The following is a 21,154-nucleotide window of genomic DNA, read 5'->3' on the forward strand; positions in this document are numbered from 1 at the left end:
TCTCAGTATCCAGCTCTTGGTGAGTCCTTGGCTTCTGCTGGGGGTGCAGAAGCGGGCGGGGGGGGGGGCGGCAAAAAAAACGCCCGGACAAGCACTTGCTGCGAGGCGGGCGGGGGGGGCAAAAAAAACGCCCGGACAAGCACTTGCTGCGAGAGGCGGGCGGGGGGGGGCGGCAAAAAAACCGCCCGGACAAGCACTTGCTGCGAGGCGGGCGGGGGGCGGCGGCAAAAAAACCGGGGCACTTTCGCTGCGAGTGGCGGGAAAAAATAAGCAAGAAAAAATAAGCGGCTTTTCCGCTGCCTCCTAAAGCGGGGAAGTTCGCCAGGAGGCAGCAGAAAAGCCGCGCGTGTCTTTTAAAACATCGGAGCCGGCATGGGGAGGCTCTCAATCAACCCCCGAGTCCGGGTTCGGGGCTCGGAGGCTGATTAAAAGCCTCCCCATGCTGGCTCCGATGTTTTAAAACACACGCCCCCGCTTTAGGAGGCAGCGGAAAAGCCGCGCGTGTGTTTTAAAACATCGGAGCCGGCATGGGGAGGCTTTTAATCAGCCTCCGAGCCCCGAACCCGGACTCGGGGGTTGATTGAGAGCCTCCCCATGCCGGCTCCGATGTTTTAAAACACACGCCCCCGCTTTAGGAGGCAGCGGAAAAGCCGCGCGTGTGTTTTAAAACATCGGAGCCGGCATGGGGAGGCTTTTAATCAGCCTCCGAGCCCCGAACCCGGACTCGGGGGTTGATTGAGAGCCTCCCCATGCCGGCTCCGATGTTTTAAAACACACGCCCCCGCTTTAGGAGGCAGCGGAAAAGCCGCGCGTGTGTTTTAAAACATCGGAGCCGGCATGGGGAGGCTTTTAATCAGCCTCCGAGCCCCGAACCCGGACTCGGGGGTTGATTGAGAGCCTCCCCATGCCGGCTCCGATGTTTTAAAACACACGCCCCCGCTTTAGGAGGCAGCGGAAAAGCCGCGCGTGTGTTTTAAAACATCGGAGCCGGCATGGGGAGGCTTTTAATCAGCCTCCGAGCCCCGAACCCGGACTCGGGGGTTGATTGAGAGCCTCCCCATGCCGGCTCCGATGTTTTAAAACACACGCGCGGCTTTTCTGCTGCCTCCTGGCGAACTTCCCCGCTTCAGCCGACGTCTTTTCCCCTCAGCCCTCGGGCTTGCACGCATTAATCGCTTTTACATTGTTTCCTATGGGAAACAATGTTTCGACATACGAGCTGTTCGACGTGCGAGCCTCCTTCCGGAACCAATTAAACTCGTAAGTCGGGGTTCCACTGTAATAGCATTCTTACTATTTATTTACTTATTTTCTTATTTATTTACTTCTTTTCTTATTTATTTATTTATTTATTTATTTACTTATTTATTACTTGCTTGCTTGCTTGCTTGCTTGCTTGCTTGCTTGCTTGCTTGCTTGCTTGCTTGCTTGCTTGCTTGCTTGCTTGATTTTTTTTAATGCCGCCCTTCTCCTGAGACTCAGGGTAGCTTACAACATGTTAGCCAAAGCACTTTTTTAACAGAGCCAGCATATTGCCCCAACAATCCGGGTCCTCATTTTACCCACTTCGGAAGGATGGAAGGCTGAGTCAACATTGAGCTGGTGATGAGATTTGAACTGCTGACCTGCAGATCTAGCAGTCAGCTTTCGGGGCCTGCAGTACTGCACTCTATCCGCTGCGCCACCTCGGCTCTTTATATTGACAGGCTTCTCTTCTGCCTCCAATGTATTGCCACTGTGGCTGTCCCAAAATTTCTCTTATAAATGTCTTCTCTCACCACAGTATTTTAAGGAACTGCTCATATAAGCTTCACCTCATATTTTTATTGCAGTTCAGCCTTGGAAAAAGGGATAATTTCCAACTCATCTCTTCTGCTCCTCGTTTCATTCCTGTTGTAAACATACTGTGAAATATTAGGCAGTTGTCAGTTGCTACTTGTGATCTACTGCTGATCAGCTCAGAAATGCCTCCCTCTTGCTTGATAAAAATGGATATTATCCTTCGCCGATGGCTTTTGAGTTTAAACATATCCGCAAACCTTTGCGGAGGCGTCCCAACATTAAAAAAACAAATTTAGCTGATAACAACAAGATTTATCCTCCCAATATTTTCCTTGCAACTTTTATATTCAAATCCAGGATCACGTGAAAACATTATTCATGGAAAACGAGCAATAGGTTAAGCATGGGACATGTTCTTTTGAGTATGGGCAAGACAGTGACAGCTTCTGACCACTAGGGGGCCATGCAGGCACACTGTGAAAGAGAAGGTTGTAAGCTATGGAAGAACATTTCAGAAGGCTCTTCCATCTCAATTCTGGGTGTTATATTATGCACATCCTATTCCTATCTTGCCAAGCAGTGTGCAAGTATCTGCTTTGCCATGTGTGCGCAAAGCAGAGAAGATTCCCCTGGCCCCAATTCTGCTGTTTATATTGATAGGCGTGGGTTCTTTGTCATCTATCATATGCGAATTCAGTTTCTCAGCCAAGTTTCTTAGAAAATTTGTCCAATATCTGAGGCAGCCTTGAAATTAACTTCAGCTGTGTTATCTTGTGAGAAGCACAAGCAAGCAGCTCTGCTCTCTCGAGGTGCATAAACTTCAAAGCCAGATGGAAAACGCATTGTGAGTTTCCTGGTGTTAGACAGTTTTGTTTGTTTGTTTGTTTTCCATCAGAACCCCACTGTGAAGGATTTAATAGGTTTTGGGCTACAAGTGGCTCGGGGGATGGAGTATCTGGCCCAGAAGAAGTTTGTGCACAGAGATCTTGCGGCCAGAAACTGCATGTAAGTACAAACATGGGTGTATCTACACAGCACCGTTCCCTGTAAGCTGTGCACGTGCGCGCGCGCTGCGCGCGCTCCAAAATACCCCCGCACGCACCTTTTTCCTCGGGCGCGCAGTCCCCATCCCCTTGCCAGCCCGCGGGGGGGCGGGGGAGGGGCGGGGAGGCGCGGGCAGTAGAAGGGAGCCGCGGCCAAACCTGCCTCTCCATGGTGCCTCTGGCCCCCTCGCGCTCCTGGCCTCTCGGCCCTGCCCCCCACCCGCCCGGCCTCTCTTTCTCCTCTGCTGCAAGAGAGGGGGGAGGGGCAGGCGTTCTCCGGAGGCTGGCGCGCGGGCGGGCGCACGTTCTTCCCATCTCCCTGCCTGCGCGCCCGCCCGGAACATTCAAAGTAAGAGCGAAGGGTTTTCTTATTTTGAATGTTCCGGGCGGGTGGGCTGGCAGGGAGATTTGGGGAGCCTGCGCCGGCTGCCCCCCGAACACCTGGCCGCCCGCCCGCCCGCCACTCGCTGCCCGCTCCACCTCTCTTTCTCCTCCGCTGCAACACGGCGCCCGGCCACGCTCCGCCTCCCGGGAGCCCAGCTGAAAACAAAATGGCTCCAAAAGTCGGCTGGGATACCGGGAGGCGGAGCATGGTCGGGCGCCGTGTCTTCGCCTCCGCGCGCCGCCTCCGCCTGGCCGAAAACAAAACGGCTCCAAAAGTCAGCCGGGCTCCCGAGAGGCGGTGCGCAGCTACTTCCTCTTCGCTGCAGAGCCGCACGGAGGCGAAGACACGGCGCCCGGCCACACTCTGCCTCCCAGGAGCCCGGCTGACTTTTGGAGCCATTTTGTTTTTGGCCGGGCGGAGGCGGCGCGCAGAGGCAAAGACACGGTGCCCGGCCATGCTCCGCCTCCCGGGAGCCCAGCTGAAAACAAAACGGCTCCAAAAGTCGGCTGGGCTCCCGGGAGGCGGAGCTTGGTCGGGCGCCGTGTCTTCGCCTCCGCGCGCCGCCTCCGCCCGGCCGAAAACAAAACGGCTCCAAAAGTCGGCCGGGCTCCCGGGAGGCGGTGCGCAGCTGCTTCCTCTTCACTGCAGAGCCGCCGGGCAGAGGCGAAGACAACGGCGCCCTCCACTCTCTCTCCATCTCTCTCTCTCTCTCTTTTTCTCTCTGTTGCCGGCGTGGTGAACAAGAGAGAAAGAGAGAGAGAGAGAAAGGAGGGGAGAGAGAATGAGAAAGAAAGCAAGAGAGAAAGACAGGGAAAGAAAGCAAGAGAGGGGGGAAGGAGGGGGAGGGAAAGACATAGAGGGAGGGAAGGAGGGAGAGAGAAAGAACAAAAAAGAGAGGAAGGAAGGAAGAGAGAAAGGAAGAGGGATGGAGAGAGAGGGAATGAAAGATGAAGGAAGGGAGAGAGAAAGGGGGAGGGAGAGATAGAAAGGAGTGAGAAGGGGGTAGTTAGGGAGTGAAAAGGAAGGGCTTGGAGAAAGGGGGAAAGAAAGATAGAAAGGAAAGAGGAGGGAGAGATAGAAAGGAAAGAGGGAGGGAGAGATAGAAAGGAAAGAGGGAGGGAAAGATAGAAAGAAAAGAGGGAGGGAGTGATAGAAAGGAAAGTGGGAGGGAGGAAAGAGGGAGGAAGACATAGAAAGGATAGAATTATGGATGCAAGAACTTGCTCATGTGTGATAGCGCGCGCCCACACTTACTTACTTACTTTATTTATTTATTTATTTATACTTATATGCTGCCCAGTGCCAAAGGGACTGCCGCTCAGACACTATACTTTTCCGCTCACCCCGAAAAAAAATTAGAGGGAACACTGCTACACAGAATAATAAAACATGGGGAAACCGGGCAAGGACACGTCAGAGATGGTGCTGAGGCTGGTTTATGCTATGAGCAAGTGCTTGTGTGTAAAATATCCCTCCCCACATGACTAGCTATGGGAAAAGTCTGTCGGAAAAACTCTTCAAAGTAATTGATTGATTTTTCCTTCAGAACTTTATACCATTTATACAAGATGCTCAATCTTTTGACTTATTTTTCTGGTAAACAGAAAGTCAATTCTCTGAAGAGAGTTTGAAGAAACTGGGAATGTGTAGTCGGGGGATTATTCTATTATTATTTATTAGATTTGTATGCCGCCCCTCTCCGTAGACTCGGGGCTGCTCACAGCAATAACAAAGACAATGTAAAAACAAATCTAATAATTTTAAAAATACTAAAAACCCCATTATTAAAAGCAAACGTACACACAAACATACCATGTATAAACTGTATAGGCCCGGGGGAGATGTCTCAGTTCCCTCATGCCTGATGGCAGAGGTGGGTCTTAAGAAGTTTACGAAAGGCAAGGAGGGTCGGGGCAGTTCTAATCTCCAGGGGAGCTGGTTCCAGAGGGTCGGGGCCGCCACAGAGAAGACTCTTCCCCTGGCTCCCGCCAAACGACATTGTTTAGTTGACGGAACCCGGAGAAGGCCAACTCTGTGGGACCTAACCGGTCGCTGGGATTCATGCGGCAGAAGGCGGTCCGGGAGATATTCTGGTCCGGTGCCATGAAGGGCTTTATAGGTCATAACCATGGGATGGAGGAAGGGAGGATGGTATGCTAGTACTTTCCCAGTATCTGAGGAGGCATACTCAGAAAAAGGTCCAGATCAATTTTCTTATACCATTATGAAGCAATGTACCCAATAATGCATTGAGGTGACAAGAAGGCAGATTAGAAAAACTTCCTGCAGTTTGACAGTGGAATCAATGACCCACTAGCACTAGACAGGCAACTGGATTTAAAGATTAAATGGGTTCTTCAAAATCTACAATTTTATGATTTTTAAACAAGACACTGACCCATAAGATAACCAAATGGGTTCAATCCGCACAGGTTGTTAAGCTACATAGCACCAGCTAACATTAAAATGAACTATAAAATGCATACACGCTAGAGATTTAACAGATTAAATAAACTGTACAAACAGTGATTATCTGACTGCATATAACAGACTAAAGCCTAAGTCTGGGGTAGGAGATACAATTGCCATGTTTACGTGGAATGCTATGTCTAACCAATCATCTCTGTTAGGGGGACAGCCTGGTTTTGTCACATGATAATCCAGGGTGCTTTTGGAATTCCTTAGTGGTGCCAAATAAGATGAGTTCATATGACTGCTGTATTGCTCCTAAACCCAGTCGTTTGGCGGGACCCAGGAGAAGAGCCTTCTCTGTGGCGGCCCCGACCCTCTGGAACCAGCTCCCCCCAGATATCAGAGTTGCCCCCACCCTCCTTGCCTTTCGCAAGCTCCTTAAAACCCACCTCTGTCGTCAGGCATGGGGGAATTGAAATTTTCCCTTCCCCCTAGGCTTATAGAATTTATACACGGTATGCTTGTATGTATGATTGGTTCTTTAAATTGGGGTTTTTTAGATTATTTTTAATATTAGATTTGTTTACATTGTCTTTTTTATTGTTGTTAGCCGTCCCGAGTCTTCGGAGAGGGGCGGCATACAAATCTAATAAATACAAATAATAATAATAATAAATACAAATTCTCCTTTTTTATCCAGGCTTGATGAGACCTATACTGTGAAAGTGGCAGACTTTGGGTTGGCCAGAGATATCTTTGACAAGGAATATTACAGCATCCGGCAACACCGCAGGGCAAGGCTGCCTGTCAAATGGATGGCCCTTGAGAGCCTGAAAACTCAAAAGTTTACCACCAAGTCAGATGTAGTAAGTGCAAGCACCTGATTCTAAAACATTGCCCGCAGTTGTTGTTGTCCTGGCCACATTGTCTGCATTTGCAGGAAACCGTGAACTACACATTAGCCAACACCATGTTAGTCTCTTGCTGAACCCAGATGTTATAAATAGATTTCGGTTTGTAGTGTTGCTCAGCCCACAGAATTGGATTAATTGGATATACCTTGATTTGTCAATGTGTTGTGGCAACACAGCCACATTCTTATGTGAGGCATATGCAAAATAGGCCATTATGAAAGCTCCTGCTAAGACTCTGTAACTTTCCAAGCACTCATTTCTTAGTGTGAGAATCTATCTGGACTCCAGTTTATGCTAGAAACATAGAAACATAGAAGACTGACGGCAGAAAAAGACCTCATGGTCCATCTAGTCTGCCCTTATACTATTTCCTGTATTTTATCTTAGGATGGATATATGTTTATCGCAGGCATGTTTAAATTCAGTTACTGTGGATTTACCAACCACGTCTGCTGGAAGTTTGTTCCAAGGATCTACTACTCTTTCAGTAAAATAATATTTTCTCATGTTGCTTTTGATCTTTCCCCCAACTAACTTCAGATTGTGTCCCCTTGTTCTTGTGTTCACTTTGTCGGGATGGAGTTACCCCCTTACCTTAGACAAGGCGCTCAGCCCGTGAGGAGTGAGCCGGGAGCTTCCGGAGGTGATGGATATTGAAGTACAGACAAATCATGTTCGAATGAACAATTAGTTTTTATTATAAAAGTATAAAAACAATAAAAGTCTGAAGAGACATAAAAAGCACATCCTCTGGCTAAGGATGTACGGAGAAAAGATGTCTCCTAATTAAGGACCGCCCTTCTTCTTCAAGAAGAGACAGGATGTGAGCAAACAGGTTACATCACACAGGAGGAGCTACCTTACTAGACAGAATTAACTCTCTAACTACTGGATGTTTCTCAATGTCGTTGGGGGCTGGCAATTTCCAGCGCGACACCCCTTCTTTGTCAGTCATCAGAGACAAGAGGGACATCAGGACATCAAGACATCAATTCACTTAAGGCACAATTTGTTGGTGAGGTATTCATGTTGATCAGCTGGCAATGGCTTATTCAGCAAGTCAGCGATCTGCTCAGTAGTAGCCACATACTGAAATTTCACGAAACCATCTTTCACCTTCTCTCGGATATTTTGATACCGAATGTGAATGTGCCGTGAACGAGCTCCAACAAATTCAGCTTCAGCAATGAATGCAACTGAAATATTATCCTCCATAATAACAATTGGTGTCATAGGACCTTTCCAAATACTATCAATGAGAGAAAAAGAGACATTAATGCATTACAGCAATCAGAAACACATGCATATTCAGATTCAGTTGAAGAGCAAGAAATAAACTTCTGCTGCCTAACTTTCCAAAAGAAAGGACAACCATTTAAAAACATGATATAACCAGAAGTACTTTTTCGTGTTTCTGTGTCACTTGCCCAGTCAGCATCAGCATAACAAATCACTTCAGGGTACCCAACATGATCTGGCTCAAGGTACAGCTTCTTGCCTTTCGTGAGCTTCATGTATTTGAGCAGCTTCTTTATGCAAGACCAATGAAACGTGGTAGCCTTTCCAACGTATCTGGACAGTAGATTCACACTCAGTGAAATGTCAGGTCTCGTCCAGCTGCTGATGTACAATAGCGATCCAATCACTGACCGGTACAATGTTTTGTTTTCAAAATCAGGATACTCTTCTCGGGTTAACCTGTAAAAGTCAGTTTGCATAGGAGAACGACAAGTATGCGCATCAGACATGTTACAATTTTGCAAAAGCTGGTCAACCTTACTTTCTTGTGAAAGAGAGAACCCCTTCTCAGTTTTCTCAAACTGAACACCTAGATAATCATTGATATGCCCTAGGCTTTTCAAGGTGAAATGTTTCTCAAGGCCCTTAGCAAAAGTTTGACTAGTGCTTTCATTGAGACCTACATAAACAATATCATCAACATAAACAAGAACAATTTCATAAGTCTTACCTTGCCCTTTTGTGAACACGCATCCATCAGATTCGGACTTAATAAAGCCCATTGAATTTAGCTTTTGGGATAATAATTTGTACCAGCAGAGGGCGCTCTGCTTGAGGCCGTATAAAGACTTGCTCAGAGACCAAACCTCTCCTTCTCGGTTCTGGAATCCAGGAGCACCCTTGACGTAGATCTCTTCATTCAGATCAGCGTTCAAATAGGCAGTCTCTACATCGAACTGGAAAACTTCTAAACCCAAAGCAACAGCAGTGATTAGGGCAATCTTGACACTTTCATTTCTGACTGTGGGTGAGTATGTGTCTGTGTAGTCTTCCGGATAAACTTGAGAAAATCCTTGAGCTACGAGTCTAGCTTTATACAGCTTTTCCTCATTAAGTTTTTGTTTGACTTTATACACCCAGCGTGTGCCAATGACTTTCTTCTTGTTAGGAGGCTCCACCTTCTGGAACACATTAAGTTTCTTTAAACAGTCCAGTTCGTGTTCCATAGCCTCATGCCATTTTTCTTGTTCAGAGTCAGGCAAAAGTTTGATCTGGTGAAAATGATCAGGTGGAAGTGTAAGATTGTTACACATGAAAAGATAAGGAGAGTCAGATACTTGCTGTGCAAATCTCTTTGGAGGAGTTCCTTTGGTAGTTCTCTTGGAACGTCTGGGAACGCTGGTCCATCCTTCATCATCATCTCCGCCTTCAAGTTCATCACCAGAGGTTTCCTCGGCAACTGTCGAAGGCTGTTCATCATCTGGAACATCAGGAATATCTGGCACAGCTCCCTGGGCATCAGGACTCTGCACACTTTCCTTAGGAAAATAAACTGAAGTATCATTACTATGTATACTGGACCAATTTGTGTCTTCCTCAAATTTGGCTGAATTAGAAATGTAAACTCTGTGATGAGAGTCAGCAAATTTGTGGTACTTGGAGACTTCATCAAAGCCGATGAATCTCATTCTTTCTGACACAGGACCTCCTTTTCTTCTCTGTTCAACTGGAATGTTAACAGTGGCATAACAACCAAAAATGTAAATGTTTTGAATGTCAGGTTTCTTGCCATGGAGCAAGTAATAAGGAGTGTCTTGAATGACGCTACTCCATGTTCTGTTAACAATGTAATTAGCATACCTTAATGCTTCGCCCCAGTATGAAAAGTCCACGTTTGCATCCTCAATGAGACAACGAAACATTGTCTGCAGAATCCCGTTCCTGCGTTCGCACACACCATTATGTTGCGGCGTCCCGGGTGATGAGGTCTGCTGGAGGATTCCATTCCTGGCCATCCATCCTTGGAACTGTTGCGACATAAATTCGCCTCCACGATCACTTTGAATCCGCTTGATCCAGACGTCGTGTTGGGTAAGTATCTCTGCAGCAAAGCCTTTAAAAGCCTCAAACACCTCTGATTTTTGTTTTAAAAGAAAAACATAGCCAAATCGTGAGTAACTGTCAACTACAGTTAAGAAATACTTACGTTTACCAACAGTAGGCCGAAATGGACCGACAACGTCGGTATGGACCAATTCAAAGATGCGTGTACAGAGCCGGACAGCAATTTTTGGGACCGGGGAGTGCCGGGATTTTGCAGAATTACAAATTTTACAATCTAGGTAAACCTTGCAAGCCCCATCAATTGTGAAACCATCAACATATTCAGACATCTTTGCTAAGACGGGGTAAGAAGCATGCCCCAAGCGACGATGCCATCTGTGAATGCACCTGGAATGAAAAGATTTGTTTGTTAACATATGTTTAACATTTTTAACAGCATTAGGAACCTCAGGGGTTTCATTGGTTTTAGGAACCTTTGAACTAGCGGTGGCACCAGGGTTTCTCTCTGGACCTGTGCATACGCCCTTTGGAACGCTTATACTTACACTACCTTTGCTGGCAGGTTTGGGTTGCAAATAAAAGACACCTTTGATGGGGATGGCAGTAGCAAGAAGTTTGCCATCCTTGATAATGTTGGTGTCAACAAGTTCATAGTTTATTACAACCTTCAATTCTTCTCTCAGGCAATATCCACTAAGGATGTTGTTCTTGGCAGTTGGAACGTAGAAAACATTTGAGATAAGGGAGTCCAGTTCTTTGACGAAGACTTTTCCTTTTCCTTCCACCTTGGAACGTAGATCACCAACTCCAAACACTTCCTTGACATCTGTCGGGTGTAGCTCACTGAAGGATTCCTTCCGGTACGCGATGTGTGCCGCTGCTCCACTGTCTAGGGTCCATAACTCACGAATATCGTAGAGTGGACTCTTGTCAGGAACAATGCTGAGGTGGATGGTACCAACATAAGTAGGTTTGTCATCTTTTGAGTCTTTGGGAGTTGACTTTGCAGCTCCAGAACTCTTTCCTCTGGATCCTTTCTTGTGTGCGCCTTTAGGCTGGGTTGGATAAGGTGGATGATCAGTCTCGCCAGACTTCACACTTTGCACATCAGGAGATTTGCGAGTGTCATCCTTCTTAAAAGGTTTCTGGCGTGAGTACTTTGGAGTACTTGTTTTCTGCTGACTGCCCTTGGCCAAGTTAGATTTAAATGCTGCTGACATAGGTCTAAGGCCAGTGTTCAGCAACTCTGCTTCTTCAGTTAGCATGTTACAGAGTCTCTGAGTAGATTTCTGGGCCATTGGGAGTATACTGAACTTGTAAATAACTTCCTTCCATTCAGGACCAAGGGAAGTTATAATAGCCGCATTTACTTGATTATCATCATAACGGTATCCTCTTTCTTCTAAATCTTTATGCATTGTAAGGATTTTAGAAAGGTGAGGTGCAAGTTCGCCCCCTGTTGGAAGTTTAGTGTTATTAAACTTAGCTATCAGTATGTAATTGCCTTCATCTGATATTGGCCTAAACATGCCATCTATTGACTGCAATATCTGAGCAGAAGTAATGTCATGTGTGTCATATCTCTGTGACAACTGTGAGTCCATGCTCATAAGAATGAGTAGCTTGGCTTTTATGTCAGCTTCCCTTTCTTCTGCAGTCCAGCGCCTTACTGGGGGATTATGAGCGATCCCATCTATGTCATGAGCCAGTAGGTGCAAATTTATTCTGTGAAGCCACTTCCGATAATTGTGTCCATTAGGTAACAGCACAAACTCACCTTTCAGAACAGAGGAGGTGATGGTCTGCCTTGTTGATGCAGTCAGCTGGACCGCTTGGAGTTGCTGGGGTTGAGCCCCAACCCCTCCTGACAAACCTTGTGGCTGTACCACCTGGGGAAGTTGTGCAGGCATCTGCGGAATAAAAACTGGAGGTCTCTGCGATGAAACAGAAGTACCTGAAACAAATGGAACTTTTCTTTGCATTTCAGCAGCCATATCTGCCTGGGAAAGTCCCTGTCTGGCTTCTGGCAATGGTTTTTCCTTTCGGACGTTCCATCCACTAGTGGCCGCTGTTGCGTAACTTGTAGCAGTGGGGGAAAGCCTCCCCCTTTCTCTGTAATCAACAGTTTCAAATTGCAAAGGGACCATTTTTTTTCCTTCGGGCTGAGTAGCCCTCCCTTCTTGGAAAGGAATGTGTTCTATGTTAGAGCTTGGCGGAAAAAAGTGTGTGACCACGGGAGGATTTACGATGTGCACATGCGTATCTTGGGGTGAGTGGGAGGAATGGATTCCTTCTATCTCTCCCTTTGGAGAATGAGCACGTGAACTACCTCTCAGGGACATAACCTCCATCTTTTCTGTAATAAGTTTAAGCTGAAGTTTCTTCAGAGATCGTAATTCAGTCCTGGCATTATCAGCCTTTTTTAAATAACTGAAATAGATTTCTTGCTGCTCTATATTTTTCATTGTAGGAAGGTTATCAAAGTGGAGACAGACTGATTCCAAAGCGTGAATCTCCTTCTCATCCTTCTCAATGAGCTGCTCTATTGTCTGCAAGTTTAGGGAAGTTCCTTTTATGTTAGCAGAAGCGAGAGAGCTGAAATCATCTAGGTGCCTTCTCTTGGCTTGTGCTTTAACATGCGTACCAGATGATTGTGAGGGGAACAGAGTTAAAGTTTCTTCCTCCTCATCTTCGCTAGGATTAATGGAAAGACTGCCGGAGGGCTCACCCTGGGTAGTTTTACAATCCTGTTCCCTGGTTTCTACATCATCAATCAAGTAAGATTCACTTACGGTTTGTTGAATGCAGGCGTCAGCTGGAAGAACTTCCTTCTCACTGTGCAAAGACATTGTAGGATTCCTTTTACAATCGGTTACACGAATTGTCTCCTTGAGTTGGGCCAACTGGTCACTCGTGAGGGAATCCACGTAGGATTGCGTGAGAGGATTACGTTTCTTTTTCGCTGGCATTCGGGAAAAATTCCTAGGAAGCTTACGGGGTGTAAGCGGGGTCTATTACTTCAATAAGAGCCGTGCTCTGGCTACCATGTCGGGATGGAGTTACCCCCTTACCTTAGACAAGGCGCTCAGCCCGTGAGGAGTGAGCCGGGAGCTTCCGGAGGTGATGGATATTGAAGTACAGACAAATCATGTTCGAATGAACAATTAGTTTTTATTATAAAAGTATAAAAACAATAAAAGTCTGAAGAGACATAAAAAGCACATCCTCTGGCTAAGGATGTACGGAGAAAAGATGTCTCCTAATTAAGGACCGCCCTTCTTCTTCAAGAAGAGACAGGATGTGAGCAAACAGGTTACATCACACAGGAGGAGCTACCTTACTAGACAGAATTAACTCTCTAACTACTGGATGTTTCTCAATGTCGTTGGGGGCTGGCAATTTCCAGCGCGACACACTTTCCTATTAAAAACACTTCCCTCCTGGACCTTATTTAACCCTTTAATATATTTAAATGTTTCGATCATGTCCCCCCTTTTCTTTTTGTCCTCCAGACTATACAGATTGAGTTCATTAAGTCTTTCCTGATACGTTTTATGCTTAAGACCTTCCACCATTCTTGTAGCCCGTCTTTGGACCCGTTCAATTTTGTCAATATCTTTTTGTAGGTGAGGTCTCCAGAACTGAACACAGTACTCCAAATGTGGTCTCACCAGCGCTCTATATAAGGGGATCACAATCTCCCTCTTCCTGCTTGTTATACCTCTAGCTATGCAGCCAAGCATCCTACTTGCTTTCCCTACCGCCCGACCACACTGCTCACCCATTTTGAGACTGTCAGAAATCACTACCCCTAAATCCTGCTCTTCTGAACTCTTGCTAACACAGAACTGCCAATGCAATACTCAGATTGAGGATTCCTTTTCCCCAAGTGCATTATTTTACATTTGGAAACATTAAACTGCAGTTTCCATTGCTTTGGCCATTTATCTAGTAAATGGTCAAAGCAATGACCATTTACTACATTTACTTTGACCATTTATGCTAGTCTCAGAAAAAAGTATGCCTATGCTACTGAGACTTTTCTCCTTTGCAATTTGCAGAGAAGGAACAGTCTTGTTGGAGATTTTCCTGGCTATATTGATGGCTTGTGTTTTCTCTGCATCCCACTCATATTGACACCTATACTTTCCCTGTCTTACCAGTGGTCCTTCGGGGTCCTCGTGTGGGAGCTGATGACACGAGGGGCCTCTCCATATCCTGAAGTGGATCCCTATGATATGACCTGTTACCTGTTGCAAGGAAGAAGGTTGCCCCAGCCTGAATATTGCCCAGATTCTCTGTGAGTATTCAATTGGAGCCTTCTGCTAGCTTAGCCAAGGAGAGAGCTGTGAAAGAGATGAAACGGTGTGGGAAGTATCAGGAAAGGTCTTCTGATTCCTGAACTTTAATTGATTAACTAATTTGTAAATTTCAATTAAGTAATGCAATTCATTACCTTAAAAAAAAGCACAATGGGAAAGTTAATTAGTTTTTCTTTCTTAGTTCTCTGAAATCTGTGTTCTTACTGCAGCTTTCCCCAAACTATTAACCCACTGAAGTACAATGGTACTCTACTTATGAATTTAATTTGTTCTGTGACCAGGTTCTTCAGTAGAAAAGTTTGTAAGAAGAAGCAATTTTTCCCATAGGAATCAATGTGAACGCAAATAATGCGTGTGATTGGGGGAACCACAGGGAGGGTGGAGGCCCTGTTTCCTCCCGGGAGATTCTAGAGAGACCCCATGGAGGCTTCTCCCCGCCTTTTCCGGCTCTGTAATTTCCCAGGAGATTCCTAGAGACGCTCCACAGAGGCTTCTCCCTGCCTTTTCCGGTTACAGTTTCAGAGGCTCGAGTTAGTAAGTGGAAAATGGTTCTTGAGAAGAGGCAAAAAAATCTTGAACACCTGGTTCTTATATAGAAAAGTTCATAAGTAGAGGCATTCGTAGGTAGATGTACCACTGGATCTATGTTGTATTTTTTACCTGCGGTCATATTTTAAGGGGCTAATTTAAGAGAAGCTGCAGTATTCCATGAAATTCTCATGACCACCTGAATTTTAGCATTGCCTTCCCCTTTTGCATCCTTCATTACAATCTGTTGGGTCCATTTTCGACATTTTCCAATGCTAACCATTCCCATTTGGTTCCTAATCCAGCAGAGCATATTTATGCTATTTGTTGCATATTCACCTGCTGTGTTAGAAGAGTGTTATATAAAAAGCCTCCAGCTAGAATCCTGTAGGAATGAAAAGTCAAGAGATAAGATTAGAGTGCAGAACTGAAGGGAGCTTCTGCCTTTAGTTTCTGTGAGAATAACAGTGCCGTGGACCCTGGTGTACATGACTGCAGCATCGTGAGAAACGAAGGCCAAGATTAGTGTTTTTATAGCTCTAATTCACTGTGTTTATTTCGGACAGGTATACCATAATGCTTAACTGCTGGACACCAAGTCCTGAGGAGCGGCCAACATTTTCCAGCCTGATCAAAGAAGTGGAGCATATTGTAACCTGTCTAAAAGGAGACCATTACATTAACCTCAACGTCACTTACGTCAACCTTGATCACGGCCATCCCTTTCCCCCTTTAATCAGTCAGGAAGAAGCCTTTGATTCTAGTGGGTTGAGTGAGGAAGAGGATGCCTCGGTGTGTTAAGTGATGCCTCGTACAGGCCAGGAAGAACGTTGCTGGGTCTAAGCAGGACACTTCGTAGGCTTTGACTGTTCAGGCGTTGGAACTACTGGATAGCTTTTGCACATCCTGTGAGTTCACCAAAGGTGTAATCTAAGGACTTCTGTGACCTGTGCTCAGCAAAGGTGGAAATAAATTCATTCCTTCTATAAAAGGTGGGGCAGGTTCCCTACAGCTTTAGGAAAGAGATGCTTTCAGAATACTTGGCGATTTGAATGTGGGAATATGTTTTTACTGTGAAGTAATTTAATGTGGCAGCCTGTGGCTGCATCTGTATATAGAGAAAAATAAATTTACTGTTATGAATTCCTATAAGGTTGTTTAATGCAATAATCTCTTTAGCGTCACTGTCATATAATATTAAGAAAATGATTTGTTCAATAAGCCACAATCGCCTCCTTTACATATAGCATAACCTAATGGGTAGGTTTACACATTGCATTAATTTGAAAACAAGCAAGCTATAATTTGCTGCTTAATACTTTTACTGTTATGATTAAACCCCATTGCTCCAATTTTATAACACTGAACAATTCTTCCAAGAACATCATGTCAGCCTCCTTTCAAAGCCTGGTCTTATACTTTGTGTTAGGGCATAACACGGCTTCACCGCTGTTCATAAATCTTCTGTTACTTGTCAAAAAAAATGATGGAGGAGCTGGGAAAAACCCATCCCATTGGTAGCAGCCTTGAAGAAAAAGAGCAAGGCTTTTAAGTCTGTGGTATCCCTTGAAAAAAAACCCCCACAGAGTTCAGAGTTGGAAGATCGTGGCAGAAAGATTGTCTGTTAGATCCGTGTTTCCCAACCTTGGCAACTTGAAGATATTTGGACTTCAACTCCCAGAATTCCCCATAGAAACATAGAAACATAGAAGATTGACGGCAGAAAAAGACCTCATGATCCACCTAGTCTGCCCTTATACTATTTTCTGTATTTTATCTTAGGATGGATATATGTTTATCGCAGGCATGTTTAAATTCAGTTACTGTGGATTTACCAACCACGTCTGCTGGAAGTTTGTTCCAAGGATCTACTACTCTTTCAGTAAAATAATATTTTCTCATGTTGCTTTTGATCTTTCCCCCAACTAACTTCAGATTGTGTCCCCTTGTTCTTGTGTTCACTTTCCTATTAAAAAGTAAAAAAAAATAAAAATAAAAATAAAAATTTGGCCAACTCATGACCCCCAGGCCTGCCAGCAAAGCCAGGTCTTTGTGGCCTTGTGGAAGGCCAGTAGGATGGGAGCAATATGGACATCGGGGGGTAGTTGAGTCTTTAGAGCTGGAGCAGCCACAGAGAAGGCTCTCCCTCGTGGACCCTGGCAACCTACATTGTTTAGACGGGACCTGGAGGAGGCCAACTCTGTGGTCTCTGGGAGGTAAGAGGCGGTCCCATAAATAGTCTGGCCCTGAGCCATGTAGGGCTTTATAGGTAATAACCAACACCTGTGTACTATGATTGTTCAATTTCCATGGATGTAAGATCATCGCAGCCCCAATTCATATAGAGGGATACATCCTAAGACTAGTGATGGTGAACCTTTTTTAGTTTGTGAGCCAAAAGAGGTGTGTGGGAGTGTGCTAGCATACATGGATGTGCCCACAAGCCTTCCCTCTCCCCCATGCATGCGCACCCCTCCCACACTGCCTTACTGAAGCCTGGTAGGTGAAAAAAATCAGCAAACTGGATGTTCAGGACAATGCACTTCTGGTTTGCCCTTGTGCTGTTTTTTTGTACTCCGGAGGGTTCAGGGAAGCTTCCTGAAGCTCCAGAATGCAAAAAACAGCACAATGGCAAACTGAAAGTTCGGAAAACTCTCTTCTGGTTTGCCCATTGTGCTGTTTTATGCACTCCGGGGCTTCAGGAAGCTTCCCTGAACCCTCTAAATAAAAACCCAGTACAATGGCAAAACAGAATTGTATTTTTTCTGAACTTCCAATTTGTCTGTTGGGTGATTTATTTATTTTTTGCCTCCAGGGCGTCAGGAAACCCTTCCTGAAGCGTCCAGAGGGTGAAATGGCCTTTCCAAAGGCTGAAAATCAGCTGGCCAGTGCTTGCATGCATGATGGAACTGACACAGGGCAAAGTCTTGTGTGTGCCCTCCAATATTTTTTTATTGTTTTGTATCTATTTATACAGTGTTCCCTTGACTTTCGCGGGGGATACATTCCAAGACCGCCCGCGAAAGTCAAATTTCCATGAAGTGGAGATGCTCCCTTCCTTCCTTCATTCCTCCCCCTCCCTCCTCCCCTCCTGGTTCTACTTACCCCCCAGAACCCGCAGTGGCACCGGGGCGACAAGATGGGGTTTTTGCTGCGCTTGCTGCTGGCGTCTCCTATGGCGGCGGCCTCAGCTCGGGAATTCTGCAGCTGATGGTCCTCTGCTCAGAGTGCCTTTGTCAACTGCTGCGCCCTCCCAAAGGTGCCCCCAAAGGCAAGAAATTAGGGTGGGGGCTGATGGAGCCCCGTCCCACCAGATATTTATTTATTTATTTTATTTATTTATTAGATTTGTATGCCGCCCCTCTCCGTATAATCAATAATCGAAGCTGCAGTGCCAGCTGGATGCGTTGAGGGGATGCCTGCCCACTTCTCGGACGCTGCTGCCATGCACCCCGCCTCAACTGCTGGCAGCGGGCGTTCCAGGCATTCCTCCCAGGGTCCCTGCCGGCACTGCCCCAGCAGCAGCTGTCCCCAAGGCCACCCAGCAGTTGGCTGGAGGCCAGCGGCTCGGCCCCAGGGATGAGTAGGGTGCGTGGCATCCAGCCAGCGGAGGAGCCCACAGGACAGCTTTGATCATCCAGCAGGTTGGGGCTCGGCTCCATCAGTCTCCACCCTAATTTCCTGCCTTTGGGGGTGCCTTTGGGAGGGCACAGTGGTAGGCGAAGGCATTCCAAGCAGAGCGTCATCAGTTGCAGAATTCCAGAGCTGAGGCCGCCGCCATGGGAGACGCCGGCAGTGAGCACAGCAAAGCCCCCAGCTTGCCGCCCCATTGCCCTGGCTTCAAGTGGAGCGTACGAACGCTCCGAGAATTAAAGGGGAGGGATTGGGAGGCTGGGGCGGAAGCGAAGCTTTTATTTAAAGAAGCAGGATGGCTTCTGTAAATAAATTTTAAAAATTTATTTAAAAATATTTGTTTGTTTGTTTGTTTATTTATTTATTTATTTAAAATCCGTGGTGTAGACTTTTTGCGAAAGTCGGACCCGTGAAAGTCAAGGGACCACTGTATTTGTATTTATACTATTATTGTAAGCCACCCTGAGTCCTTCAGGATTGGGCGGCATAGAAGTGGAATAAATAAAAAATAAATATAAATATAATAATAAATATGGCTCCACATGCAATATGTGGTATGCGCGCCATAGGTTCGCCATCACGGTCCTAGACCTTTAAAAAATAACCTTTGGAGTAGATGGTGTATGATTTTAAAAGGGAGGCTGTTATCATCAGTGTATTAATGTGGTCAAATCAAATGGGTTTTCATTGGAGCCAAATTAACTACTTCATTTATTCATAGGCCAATTTAACATTCACCTAGACATTCCCAAATGTGCTGCGAGCGCTCAAATTTATTTTGGCACAATATTTGTTTGCTCTTGAAACATAAATGAGCACCTTGGCTGCAGTGGTGAACTAAGTAATATATATATATTTTAAATGAGGTAACAAAGACATTCAAAGGAACACCTGGGGAGACTAAAGAGATAAGGCCCCCAAACAACTGTTCTCTGCATCACATTCATTCACTTGAAGAATGTTTTATTATACAGATTACAAAGCTCATACATCTCAGGTCTTGAACTCTGAATGTTATTGCTGATTTTTTTTTTAAAAAAAATAATGCTCTGAGGATTCTGATATGTAATGAAAAAGCATGTATTTTTAAATATTTTAAAATAGTGAAGTAGAATCCTCCATCACCAAAAGATTGTACAATTAAAAAAAATTCTTAAAATAATTGACCATCCCTCCCAAAAAATATTGACAGAAAAATTCTATACAGACCCCCCCCAACCCGTGCCCTTGCTGACCTGCACTGCCCTCCCCAAAGTGGCATCGCTTGCGTATTCTCACAAACCTCCCTGACCCATACAGAACCTTTTACATGCCCCCATGCACACTTCCCAACTTGCACAGCACATACAGTATGCACCTTCCCTAATTTGCACCTCTTGCAAATTACCTTTCCTGACTCCACCATCCCCTCTGGGGCTGTCCCTGACCTGCCCACTTCTCTCTTGCACTTCCCTAAGAAAGAGCCAGAAGGAAGAAATGCAGAGGAAGAGGGAGGGAAGGGGAGAGGAATGAAGGAAGGAAGGAAGGAAGGAAGGAAGATGCTCCCTGTCAGCTTTTCAAAATTTAATTTAATGTTAATTTAATTTATTAGATTAGTATGCCGCCCCTCTCCGGAGACTCGGAGCGGCTCACAACAATCACAACAATATACAAATCCAATATTTACACCAACACTCTGCAGTCTGCATTGGTTGCCGATCAATTTCCGGTCACAATTCAAAGTGTTGGTTATGACCTATAAAGCCCTTCATGGCATCGGACCAGAATATCTCCGGGACCGCCTTCTGCCGCACGAATCCCAGCGACCGGTTAGGTTCCACAGAGTTGGCCTTCTCCGGTTCCCGTCGACTAAACAATGTCATTTGGTGGGACCCAGGAGAAGAGCCTTCTCTGTGGCGGCCCCGACCCTCTGGAACCAGCTCCCCCCAGATATCAGAGTTGCCCCCACCCTCCTTGCCTTTCACAAGCTCCTTAAAACCCACCTCTTTTGTCAGGCATGGGGGAATTGAATTTTTCCCCCTTCCCCTTAGGCTTATAGAATTTATACATGGTATGCTTGTTTGTATGATTGGTCTCTTAAATTGGGGTTTTTTAGATTGCTTTTTAATATTGGATTTGTTACATTGTTTTCTTCATTGTTGTTAGCCACCCCGAGTCTTCGGAGAGGGGCGGCATACAAATCTAATAAATAAATACATACATACATACATACATACATACATACATACATACATACATACATACAAAAAGAAAACAAAAACATTTAAGAAACCCATCATTAAGAGCCAGACAATACAATCATACTATTCACTTCTATTCTACTAGTTTTTCTCATCATTCCTTTCACCCATTTCCTCCCATGTTGACTGTATGACTGTAACTTGTTGCTTGTATCCTAAGATTTTTATTAATATTGCTTCTTCATTGCTTATTTGACCCCTATGACAATCATTAAGTGTTGTACCACATGATTCTTGACAAATGTATATTTTATTTTATGTACGCTGAGAGCATATGCACCAAGACAAATTCCTTGTGTGTCCAATCACACTTGGCCAATAAGATTCTATTCTATTCTATACCATTCCTAAAAGCTATATGTGCTCAGGGGTATCTCAGTTACCCCATGCCTGGCGACAAAGGTGAGTCTTGATTAACTTGCGAAAGGCAAGGAGGGTGGAGGCCATTCTAATCTCCAGGGGGAGTTGATTCCAGAGGGCCAGGGCCACCACAACTCTTCCCCTGGGGCCCGCCAGATGACATTGCTTAGTTGACGTTGACAGGACCTGGAGAAGGCCAACTCTGTGGGACTCTATCTGTTTCTGGGATTCA

General features: G+C 45.5%; 1 protein-coding gene across 1 annotated transcript in view; it reads left to right on the plus strand.

Moving 5' to 3' along the window:
- MST1R (macrophage stimulating 1 receptor) overlaps positions 1–15,838 on the plus strand; it is an 89,991-nt gene extending 74,153 nt beyond the window's left edge. The window contains exons 18-21 of the mRNA XM_070738847.1: positions 2,678–2,787; positions 6,323–6,488; positions 14,003–14,139; positions 15,256–15,838. Of these exons, the coding sequence (XP_070594948.1) occupies positions 2,678–2,787; positions 6,323–6,488; positions 14,003–14,139; positions 15,256–15,490 (648 nt within the window). The 3' untranslated portion in view covers positions 15,491–15,838. The remainder of the gene's footprint in view (positions 1–2,677; positions 2,788–6,322; positions 6,489–14,002; positions 14,140–15,255) is intronic.
- The last annotated feature ends 5,316 nt before the right edge of the window (positions 15,839–21,154 follow it).

The sequence above is a fragment of the Erythrolamprus reginae genome, chromosome 2 (genome assembly GCF_031021105.1).
Source record: "Erythrolamprus reginae isolate rEryReg1 chromosome 2, rEryReg1.hap1, whole genome shotgun sequence".
Classification (NCBI taxonomy): Eukaryota; Metazoa; Chordata; class Lepidosauria; order Squamata; family Dipsadidae; genus Erythrolamprus; species Erythrolamprus reginae.